Source organism: Puntigrus tetrazona, unplaced genomic scaffold (assembly GCF_018831695.1).
Source record: "Puntigrus tetrazona isolate hp1 unplaced genomic scaffold, ASM1883169v1 S000000666, whole genome shotgun sequence".
Classification (NCBI taxonomy): Eukaryota; Metazoa; Chordata; class Actinopteri; order Cypriniformes; family Cyprinidae; genus Puntigrus; species Puntigrus tetrazona.
The window spans coordinates 1-12,845 of NW_025048287.1; the positions used below are offsets into that span (position 1 = coordinate 1).

At 35.0% G+C, this 12,845-nt stretch overlaps 1 protein-coding gene and 1 pseudogene across 1 annotated transcript in view; one reads left to right on the plus strand and one right to left on the minus strand.

Annotated features, from left to right (window-relative positions):
- Positions 1-828: 828 nt before the first annotated feature.
- Positions 829-4,958, plus strand: LOC122334882 (annotated as a pseudogene).
- A 4,959-nt stretch (positions 4,959-9,917) lies between these two features.
- The window catches only part of LOC122334885 (disheveled-associated activator of morphogenesis 2-like), a 75,881-nt gene continuing 72,953 nt past the window's right edge, over positions 9,918-12,845 (minus strand). The window contains 3 exon segments of the mRNA XM_043232772.1: positions 9,918-10,031; positions 10,034-10,175; positions 10,602-10,772. Coding sequence (XP_043088707.1) covers positions 9,964-10,031; positions 10,034-10,175; positions 10,602-10,772 — 381 coding nt within the window. The 3' untranslated portion in view covers positions 9,918-9,963.

Consider the following 12,845-nt stretch of genomic DNA (forward strand, 5'->3'; position numbering starts at 1 on the left):
TAGGCTATTTTAGAATAAAAAAATGTTTCTAAAGCTACAGTTTTGTGTGTCTACTCAATTCTTTATAAATATTTAAATAATGGTTTTGTGGGTATTTTTCTATTTATGGCTTTTATTCCTGCATAACTTGCATGACAAAACAATGACTTAAACACTAATTAAACATCATTTTTGAATAGTTATCTTGGTATTTCTTGTTTCACCAGCGAACTGAGGAAGTTGGAGAATCTAGGAACCATTGCAATCACTACAAATGGGGATGAATCTATTATGACTGTTGCCCCAGTTTAAGCTGGAGTGGATCTGCTGACATCAGTCTGGACACTCTGGTGCAGCAAATTTGAGTTCATCGCTGGGCGAAGGTACTAGGTCTGAGCCCCAAGGGAGAATGTATAATGTCATTAATGTATAATAAGCAAGATTAAACACTCAATTGTATGTATGTATGTATGTGAGTCAGCCCACATTCTGTATATGTTGTCACACAATTTTGACAACAATTTTGGTGTGTCTGCAATATGTCTACTCAATGCTTAATATTTACCTCTTGCAGTTTCATAAAAGTGATGGTGAGGCATTAGGCTATTGGAGTGGGATACAATCACTCAAGAGTGCTTGTTTCAAAACATCTGAAATATTAATCCCCCTTCTGGTGTATAAATTGGTTCATGTCTCAGAAATTGTCCAAATGCAAAGAGTTGTAAAACCACACTTCTTGTGACCTTTCTGCTTAACTTTTACAGAACAGCTTGTCATTAATATTCATAATATGAAAGCGATGACCTAGACAAATTGTGGTAAAGTGTTATCTCTCTTCTCAGGTGAACTGTGGTCATGAGAGGTTTGAATGAAGATGAGTTGATTGACTTTGCGTCCTTGACAGAGAAAACCATTGGATGAGATTCTGTATTCACATGCCTTTTGATGGTAAGATTGTTATCAGAAGTCAAATATAGGAAATCTATGCTGTACTACTTGTTAGCCCATCTTACCCAGATGAAGTATAGTATAGTATAGTGTAACAATCATAGTGGCACTATTGAAGAGCTGCAAGTTTCTGCCCCAGTTGCTAATCACATTAATAGTGCAGATTATTCTGTTTTTTCAGTCCAGTGAGACTGTGTATCTTAGGATTATATTATATTATATGTGTGCAGTCTACATTCTCTTGATTTTTTTTTTTTTAAGTCATGTTATTCACACTGCTGGCACAGCTTAAGTAGTGCACAAGAAGCAAGTTTAAACTCCTTCAACTGGTGCAGGTGACTGCAGGATTCAGAGGCATTAGTGGAATTTCTGTTTGTGGCCTGGAGAGAGAGTTTTCTAGGCAGTCACTGTTATAGTGTTTTGCCCTGAGAACCAATAAAGATTGATTGGAGATATTAATATCTCTTCACCTGGGATTGCCTTTTTAGAAGTTTTTTTTTTTTTTTAATTTCTGTATATAGCACACACATTTAATTAATGTTTCAAAAAGAAAAAAAAAGAACAACAACAAAAATCTTTCTGCATTCAAGTATATAAAGCAGCTAGAATGTACCTTCTGCATTGCCTGTCTCTCTAGGTAACAGATGGAATTTCAAGATGATGGTGAGCTACCAAGAGATGCTGGACTGTATGAAAACAAAAATGGCCCAATCTGAGCCTGTGCCTGGAGAGGAAACGGATACAGCCAAGGTCAGCCCAGCTTCAGACTGCTAAATAAATCACTGGCCATGAATTGTTCTCAGTGATAAATTCTTATTGGCACTAATTTACATTTTTCTGTTTTGAGGGTCAAATTGATGCAATTTTCATTTATTGCTTCGTAAATTTTGGGCATTTCTGTAAATTTTAATGTTATTAATAGAGTATTCCTTTGTAATCTCGCATCAAGGCTGTCAAGTGGGCAAGCCTTCATGTATGTGTTTCTGTGTTGTATGCTTGCAGGCATTTAGAATACCAGGATTTCGGGGCCAGCTGGGCTTTGTACCTCCATGTCAGACAATTTCTGTGGCTCCTGTAACACGCCTGCGCATCACAGCTGATGGCAACCTTAAGGTAAATGTTGTTTGTATGTGTGACCTTCTTTACATTTGATATGTCTTGCAATCTCTTTTTCAGTTCAGCTGTGTGATCTGTGATGGTTTGTTATTTTACATGTGCTTTTGTTGGCACACCATTAGGTTTGTTTGTTTGGAAACTCAGAGGTCTCTTTGAGGGGATTTTCCAGCTCTGGCGCAACTGAAGAGGAACTCCTGCACGCCATAGGGGCAGCAGTTGGGAGAAAGAAGAAACAGCATATGGTAAAGGCAACACATATCTATATCGCCTACCAATGTTTGTGGCAAATGTTTCCCAAATAATAAAAAACATTCAACATTTGCATTAATATTCAAGTTTATGTATAATTCATCATTTATATACTTTGAATTTAATGTAACTGTCTTTCTGTGCAGAGGATGTTCAATATATCGCAGATGAAGAACAGGCCAATGATACTCATTGGTGGGTGATTTGACTGCACGTATATGCTTCCCATCTCGATCACTATATCATCAAATGGGGTGTGCCATAGTGTTGAATATCTGATTATTTTCTGGGGTTTTGTCGAAGGATAATCACATAATATTTCACAGTATATTATTATTATTATTATTAATAATGTATTTATTTATTTTTTATCAAGGATGGATATTTGCTACCCTAATTGGATTTTTACCATTGTTATCAAAATCATTTGTATCAAATGAAATAAATATTAACTAAACTGCGTTTTTGCATCATTTAGATGTCAGCATTAAGTATTTACACAGCAATTACATCTGCATAAATACTACTGGCATTAATGTTTAAAAATGTTTTAAATATTAAAAAATAAAGTGTATGTTATGAAAAGAAGGGTGCACAGTAAAATATGCTCAATAATGTCAGATTTATCGCTTTGGTTAATTTTCTTGAATCATCCTTGTGCATTTGTCAAAACAATTTGTAGAAACAGCACCACACAATGGTTTACTTGCAAAAGCCTGCAATTGATTAAAAATCCTTAGGTCTTCTCTCAAAGGCATTGTATCTTATCTTGAACTTATCATTATCATCAGAATGAAAAGCCCCTGTGTCATTGTTCACAAACAATATAGTCAAAAAGCTTAGTTTACATTAGGTAATTCACAGAATGTACTGTTATTTTGAAAACCTGACTATGGCTTTGGATGCCAGTTACTGTACTGAAATACAGAGGGCTGCATGTAAATTGTGTACACTGTATGTGTGATATTGACTAAAACAGACTGCATATGATTTTTATTTAAACTTTTTCTAGTGGTCTGACCAAAAAAAAGAAAACACACACACATTACAATTTCATTGTGATAAAGAGGACAAATATGACCATAAAGGTGAAAATAAAAAATTACAAAGGCAAACGCAAAAAAACACCCCTTAGGTAGAGCTTTTTTTGCTTGCAGCACTGTATGAGGAATTTTAGACAACTGGTTGTCTGGTTGATTGGTTAATCTACATTCTCTTCTTTAGTGAAAGTCCAAGATTCACCTGCACAGTTCATAGCAAATTTACAAAATAACTAATAGAAATGTGTAAATAATATGCCTGACAGTTTGTGACAACTAGATGATACAGTGAACAAATAATGAAAGCAATTGCAATTGTTCAATAGAATTAGAAACTGCTTTTGAAGGTTTAATTTGAACAAGCAGATATTAGAATGTATTTTTTCTGATTTGAAAAAATGCACCAAAGCGTCATCTGAGGAAAAACTGTTCTATTCTACATGATACCTATTGCACACCCCTGTCAACAAGCAACATGTTTCATATACATATTGTTTATCACCCACTCACTTAGGTTATTGTGTGAGGAATGAGGATTCGCATTTAAAAAATATTGTGGTGTTGTGTCCTTGTCTACAGGTAAAGAATTCAAATGGCTGCTGTCAGTTTTACGTTCAACAATTCACATTCAACACTTCCGTGGTAAAGCCACATCAGGACTACTACGCACCTTAACTACACTTTTGTTAATGATGCACTAGCTTCGAGTCTTTGTAAAAAGCAAAACCAACCAGAGTTTCTTTCTGTGAAAAGATCAGTGAATCAAAGGCAAAGTTGTGCAGCCTCAGAATCACTTTGCAGTGAAGTGATGACCAAAGCTTATTATCGAGTAAATGCTAGTGCCTTAAAAAAACACACAGCTTCAACTGTTCATGCACATATTTTGCACTGGGTGTCTCGGCCACCACAGCTACAATTTAAAAAATTCCTCCTGTCTTCTTTCTGGAGTGCACTAATGTCAACATCCAAATTTAGAGATTCAGCTCCTCAGTTTACACGCCATTACTGCAGTGAAACCCTAAATGTGTGTTTGATATGAAAACACTACATAAAGATGGACATTCCTCCAGCCTTGATGGAACTCTCTGATCAGTTAACCCACACTGATGCACAGGGTAAAGCCTCCATGGTCAATGTGGGCAGTAAGGCGGTGACTTGTCGCATAGCCATTGCTTGTGCAAGGTTGTCCTGGGCCCAAAAGCTTTTAATTTGGTCCGTGATAACCAGCTGGCGAAGGGCGATGCACTAGCAGTAGCACAGCTAGCAGGCATCATGGGTGCCAAGCATACATCATCTCTTATTCCCTTGTGCCACCCGCTTCCTCTTGACCATGTCTGCATTTCCATAGAGTTACTAGAGGAAGAACATGCTGTCATCATCAAGGCAACCTGCCAAACCACAGGCCGCACAGGAGTAGAGATGGAGGCCTTGACTGCCGTTGCAGTGTCTACGCTAACTCTCTATGACATGTGCAAGTCAGTCAGCCATGGCATTGTTATTGCTGACATCAAGTTGCTTAGTAAAACAGGTGGACAGAGAGGTGATTTTAATCGTCACCTAATTCCTAAAAGAATTCATAAACCACTGGTTTATTCTCACATGTTTGAATGTATCTACTGTATTTAATTTTTCTTTTTAGCATAACATTTTGAGTTTTCTGTAACAAAATGTGCCTTCAGATGCCTGTAGTTCTTGTCATTTTTACTATTTCTTTGTCCATGGCCAGCATGAAATGTGGCTTACTTATGAAGAATACTTTATTTTAGTCTAAATTTATTTTGATAATGATAATGCAGCTAATGAAAATGTATTTTGTAAGGTTGTCACAGTTTTCCCCAGTTTGAGCAAACAAAACCAAGCAGCAAATGATTATCCTTTGAGTGATCTCTTTAAATTAAAACATTCCACCGCACAGTGTGAAATTGCAGCTTTATAGAGTGCTGCTGGGATTACACATTTTGCAGGTCAACAACTGGGAACAAGCACTTCAACATGGAAGTTTTGTTGGCACACCACCAAGTTTTTTTTGACTAAAGGCCTGCAAACTGTTCCAACTCAAACTTTCAGGGATTTTTTATTTGACTGATAGACGTGATGGAAGCTTGTTTACAGCCTTTGTTTATTGTGCATTATTTTTGTATTTAGGTTTCAAAAGTAGTTGCCGCTTTTGTGAGAATTGTTGTGATGTAAGAATCAAGTTCTTTATGCCTATAATATAGAGGCCTATAAAATATGTCATGACTGCAGCACTCTATTCAAAAAGGCTTGCATTGAAAATTCTAAAAAAAACACTTTTAGATTACATTTCTGTTACTCTTTCATTTAATATGAGCAGATCATTCTGCTTATTTCATGAATGAGTTATAATAATAAATGTTTTTCATTTCAAAATTTTTCAAAAAGTGTTCTTTAAATAATTTTGATATCCTGATAGAAGCACAAGCTGTAAATTCATATTTTCTGAACAAACAAGAATACATTGAAAAGATTAATCGTATTTTTTTTCTTTTATACATAAAACTGAAATCACTAAATCTGAAAATTTGTCAGAATTCTGTTTAAATAAATATAATTGAAAACAAGTTGTTACGTCATGAAACAAATGACACATTGTTTACACATTGTTTTTGGATAAAACGTTTAAACAATGGATGGTTTGATAGCCCAAGACAATTTTTTTCTTTGGCCTTGGTCAATTGCAACAGAAACCAATTAAATGTTTATAAAGGAAAGTAATTTTTAAAACCCTGATGTAGTAGAGACTTCTATATGCTGGACCAATCACTGTTTGATCTGTCAGATTTCTAACTGGCTCTTTGATTGGAAGATGGCAGTGATGCACTTTGAGAAACATCTTATACAGCCGTGAGAAGAACTGCCTGCCTAGTATATTCATAATGCAATTATATATGTGATTTAAGAGCCAGTTGGACAGATGTGTAACCCAAAGTAAAAAGTAAAAACCAGATCTCAGGGAAACAAGTTTATTTTTACCCTACAAAATGTCACATAGATAGGGGTCAGACCACAAACAAACAAAACAAAAAATGTGCATATATATATATATATATATATATATATATATATATATATATATATATATATATATATATATATATACACACATATATAAAAGACGATACAAACAATCTGACAAATATCAATCACAATATAGTTATACCATTTCTTTTCATAATGTCGAGTAGACATACAAAATATAGCAAAATAACTAAGGCAAATAAATAGATAATTTTAGGGGGAGGAAAACCATCATTCCACATTCTTCAAACTTCAGCTTTACCTTCCTTTTTAATGATTGATGGTGTAAAAAATCTTTTGAGAACTATACATTTATTATGTGAGGCCCTTGTCAAATCAACCATTAGAATGATGCACTTGGCACAAATAAAACCCGTCTAAATCATAGGTGGAGCATTCCTACAGCATTCATCAAGTGCAAAATATAATTTTAAAAATATAAAAGTGCGTGATACATTTAGACAGTTGGCATGGTGCTTTCAGATGAAGTCTTACATATTTATCTTCCTGTGATGTAGATACATTTTCTTTACCATTCATACTATGGTTCATATCTATCTATATAATTCTATAAATCAATTCACAATAAGGAGCTGGAAAGGCCAGTTTTATAAAAGAATGGATTATTGTATAAATTTGGCTCTTCAGGTTTGTGATGCAGGAAAAGTGTCCTACAAAAAAAGTGCATTAAGCAACTAGCTGCATATTTTCCTTTCTGTTTTGGACAATCATCAGATATACATAAAAATACACATAATAACACTGATGATTTTAATACTCTTGTGAAGCTTAAAAGGCAGAATACCAAGATTGTTCTGTGGAACAATGTAACTTCTAGTGTCTGCAGTACCTCTCTTCTTATGACAAAAATGAGAAATGAGAAAAAAGTGACAATACCAACAGGACTACAATTACTATTTTTGGTATTCAAAAAAAGAACAAACAGACATAAATATACAACTTTCAATCATTGCATATAAAGTATACATAAACTGATACAGGTGAGAAAGGAGAGAATGACTGCACATTGTTATGGCACTTGTAAGCTTAATGTTAAAACGTGTATTTTTGGATTGTTAATAAGTTTAAAAATCTTACTGGCTCAAAGAAATATAAATGTATCAAAAGCTCTGCAGACATCCTTGTTCGCTAAACAGAGCTGTACCCACAAATATGGACAATTAGTACCATGTTTAGTACCACAAGTGTCCAACATTTATTTTATCTATAAAAGATTTATACAGAACTCCCACTATGACCCCATATTGACAGATGATACAGGATGCCTCAGACTGCTGCATAACCTGCATGTGCAGTAATAGTAATAGGGTTTAGGGTATGATTTTTTTTTTGTCAGTTCATAATCTCCATCTTACTGGAATCTACATTTGCCTTGAAATGTCTGCATTCTTTGCCTTCATATATGTCTATTTCCATATCAAAGGCCTCTCGTTTTCCCTGTCTCTAAAAACATTTTCTCACACCATGCCAACTACAAGGTCAATGTATGTACATCTGCAACATTTGCTTTTAAAACAGAACTCTATTTCCTTCCTAGAAAGCTACTTTAGGCATTTGGATAAAGGGTGCAGCTGTACACATATGACAGATGTGAAAGATTATGAAAAATATAGCAATCCAGTTATTTAATTTCTGCCATTAAATACACCTTAGGATATTTTTATTAGACTTACGATTTTCGTATTCTTTGTATGTCTTTGTGAAAGTGCTTTTCTCTCTCTTCAGTATCACCATACAGGAGGTAGGCCTTGGAATGCCATTTTGTAGTAGAGCCTTGCATGGGCCTCAAATTTAGGCACTAATCCAACCCGTGGGCTAGTGACTTATCAGAATTAGGGGCCTGTGTCTGACCAAAAGCTGTCTTTTTCCCCCTTCAATCAAAACATCTTATACTACTGTTTCAGATATTAAAATAGTTAAGTTTTAAATGTCCAAAGTATTTGAAAAAATACTTTGTTCTTTTTGGGGTTTTTTGTTAGTTTTTTTATTAAGTTAATTTAGAAAAAACGTTTGGAGCATTTTTGTTTGTTAAATATAATTCTTTTTGTTTGTTAAAAATAAGTGTTTTTCAAAGTCATGACCAAGCAGCCAGTGAGATGATCATACTATGATTGATCAATTTAGCCTTAAATCATCACATAATATATATATATATATATATATATATATATATATATATATATATATATATATATATATATATATATATATATTAATAATTAAACATGCACTATATGAATAAATGTGTTTGTGGAGATGGAAAAGCTTGCTCTGCAGGACACAGGCATCAGCGCAATCACTTGCATTTTATAGTCTTCGACATAATTTTCTCTGATAAAGGTAACAGATAAATGCATCAATCGGAATTGTAAAGGGTTTGCTTTTATGTGAACTGATAATATCAACAAGACATGATTTTAGAAAATAAGTTGATAAATAAAGTTGATGCCTTTTCTGCCTTCACGTCTTGAACAGAAGCGCCTACATTCACAAAAATGAACTAAAGCTCAACGAAAAGACATAATATATCTGTAGAAAGCTTTAAATGACCACTTAACGAAAACAAAATCTCTTTCATTATAATCTTAATCTGTAAAAATGACATCTCTCAGGAAATTCATCTTTGCGACACAGACTTGTTTATTAGTAAATAATTCAAATATCGTCCTACTGTATTCCCCAGACACATTCATGGTAGTTATTTTGCTCAGGCTTTGCAGCAAGACTATTTTATGCATCTGAACACAGAACTCTTCAGCTACTGATTGCAGCTCTCTGTTGCTGCTGCAGGACACTGAACACAGTCGAGCTGTTCTCAGTCACAGTAGCATTGTCTTTTTGTTGTTTCCACCAGTGCTACACTGCAATTTTTCATGACTAATTGATGAATGTCTAAAAATATATATAAAAAAAGAGAGGCCTATAACAGGCCTGAGGCCTGTGACGTCTGAACAATGACATGAAAACTGTCCCAAAGCCCGGCCCTAGGGTCGGGCCAATGCAGGGCTCTAATGTAGAGGCACTTGGGAAGGAGTATCCCAACCCATAAGGTTGCATCCACAGTGTCATATTGCCTGTCTGGTAATTCCAACATTCAGAACTGAACAATGCCTTCTACCAGCTACATCTTTTAAATTCAAAAATTTGGATCAGAAGATTAGAGGTACCAAATTTCTCCTAAAATTAGAGCATGAAAATAGGCAGCTGAGAAAGGACAATAAACTTTGCAGGACAGAAGGATAACCATATGGATTCTACAATTGACTTATTGTCATTAGACCTCAGGACATCAGACTCTGAACTGCTCTTCCAAACTGGAACTAGTTGTGCATTTCACCACAGGAAAAAAAAACTAGCGGAAAGAAGAGAGAGAGAGGAGATTGCAGCACATCCTTCACATCTGTGGATAAACCAGACCATTTTACATTGAGCCTGTCCATCTTTGAGCTTGTCATTTATTACTGGTCTGAGCAAAAGAGAGAAAATAAAGGGCAGTGTATGGCATTTCAAGAGTTCCTATCAAGTCTGTAAATATAAAAATCCAAACTCCTTCTGACTGTATTCACTGAGGTCAATAGTTCACCTTTGTGACAGATCTTTCACGACCCCCACAATCCGCTAGCTGGTTGACAGAGCGCCACGGTTGCGTTTAAGTTTAGAGTCCTTGTCAAAGACTTCACCTGAGCGAAGTGCTGATACGAGATCGTCAAACTCCCCACCTCCTCTGACACACTGCCTCCGGTGCTTTTCTTTGCTCGTCTTTCTCTCCCGCTGGTCCTTCAGCTGGGATAGAAAAAATGAACAAAGATTTAGGCCTACAAAACAGCCATACAGAATAACAGCATCAGTATTTTTAACATATATATAAACATATGATATTATTATTTCCTCTAGTGTAAAAGTTTTTTTGAAGTAGCTTTAAAACTAACAGAGATCAATCTTGAATATGTCCTGTAATAACAGCATCACAATGCAAGGGCCCCAGCAGAGATGATTCATGGTCTTAAGAATGATTACAGTGACCCCAGTGAATTTAGGGCCTTTTATAAATTACTCCAGTGCTTGTCAACTATATCACTACTGTCATCCCTTATGGAATGTTCCCTCAAACTTCAACTTAAGATGTTTTTTGCAATTGTGAAAATTATTCATAAGTGTCTGTGGATCCTGAGTATTCTGTGTGTATTTTTGTTTTATGAAAAGTTGTACCATGGCCTCCATACGCATTCTCCTCTCTTCCTCCTCTTTGCGTCGCTGCATGTTCTCCAGGTCGTGTTGGGCCTCGTTGAACGACTGCAGGAACATGTCAAATATTCCAAAAAACTCATCCGGTTGCATGCAACCTTCCTCCTCTCCAAAATGCTTCAGAGACTTAGAAAACTGGATTCAAGGAAACAGAGAGGAAAGTGATAATGAGGATGAGTGTGGATTGGGCTAAGGAACAACAAAAACACAAATGAGTGGAAAAGCATGATTGACAAAACAAATGCAACAGATTTCATTGTGTATCACCCTTGAGAGGGTAGCTTATTGCCAGTCCCAGCTAACAGTGAACGTTCCCAAAACATTCACTAACATTGTTTAATAGTTGTGTAAATGTTAATACAAAACTTTTTTTTGGAAGTTTCTTATAATGTTGTTAACATTCTTGCTAACATTCTAATGTTGACAAAAAAGTTCCGAGAAAAACATTCTTGGAACATCTATATGATGTTTTTGTACTCGATGAATATTCTTATTTTGATAGAAAATGTTCTCATAACAAAGTTCTTGTAATGTTTAGATTATGTTATTTTTACTCACCTGATGTTCTCATAATGTTAATAGAAAACATTTTCATAACAAAGTTCTTATTACATCTATATTTGTATGACTGGAGACAATTATAGGCTACTTGCTGTGTACCTGGGATTTGCTTAAAAGGTAGACAGACCTATGTTAACATGAACTCCTATTTGTGTACAGGCTTTGCTGCTTTATATTTTATGAATTGCTTAATCTTACACAACATAACATTCAGTTTTAACATAAAATTCTTATTAGATCTTTTTGGGGATTTTTAATAAAAGAGATGCATTGTTTTCTTTATGGAGCAAAAAATTTTTGCGTACCTTGTGCAAAGCTCAAGAAAGATTATATTGATACTATATTCCCATAATAAATGCTTAAATGGTGGGATACGTTTGGCAAACATCAAAGAAATCAAAATACAATGAAATGATTAAATTAATAATTTAATTGTATAAATTCAATTAATAATTAAACGAGCTGTACTCGGCAGCTTGATCTGACAACACAAGAGTTTATGTCTCCCAAAATGTGATGGGGTTAAAAAGCGCGTTCACTTCTTATAGAGGAAGCGACTTGCTGTGATTCCAGAACTTTTGATTCAGAGAAAGCATGTGCCACTGCCCAAGAAAGTATGCCAGTTTCAGTTCTTAAGGGGATGCAGCACAGCAATAGTGCAGAGTCATGTACCAGACTGCATTGGTGTAAAAAAAAGCATTAGAGAAGCTTGAAAATCCTCAAAATTCAGAAGAACACAGCAAACAGCAAACAGGTTTTGCAGTTCCTGTCACAAAATAGGCCATACAGAGGAAACATTCTGGTAACTGGGAAGGGGTTCCTACCTTATCCACCTTATTTTCTGAGAAATAGGAAATCACGTTTTAAAGGAAATTAAAAATCAGTGGTTTACATGTAGCATTAACTGCATTTTTCATGCAAGGCCTTCAGCTATTGACTTCACTTCCTAGTAGGTTAGCAGCTTAATAGCAATAAGTTTAATAAACATCCGAATTAACCTGTTTGTATTTTCACATGTGCTAAACAATCTGATACTGCCTCAAAAATGTATGCATAGAATGTTTTTTTTTTTTTTTACGTCTATACATTTAGACTTGTGGATTCCATCCCATTATTGTTTGTATTGTTTATTGTTTTCTTTGGGTTTAATTACTAAGTTATCATCTCACCACCATGATTCAAATGTAAATTAAGCAGTTTCCCAGCAGCCCGATGCGAAGCAGACAAATCTGGGATACAGCTTCATGGAATACTTCAGTCGCCACATTCCAAGGTATGTTATTCATAGATAACAACTGGTAAAACTAATAACACAGGCTCATCTGGGTAACTGCCTGTAGTCTGCTGTTCACTCGCTGGGAAAAATTTTTCTTTGTAGATACTGTATTTGTGTGGCTAATAAAATAAAAAAAACAATTCAGTATTACCAGTACAACTATTTAATTCATCATGTCATCCTATCATGGACTTGTCTCTCGTTTCATACAAATACATCTGCTGCAACAATTGTTTTGTAGACTGTAATGTATTATATGATAACTAAGAAACTGGTAAAAAAAATTTTTCACCGTAAATATTTTCTGTGGTGAAATTTTGTGTAATATGTTCTATGACTGCACCGTCTTGCTTAAACGTCCATCTAGTTTT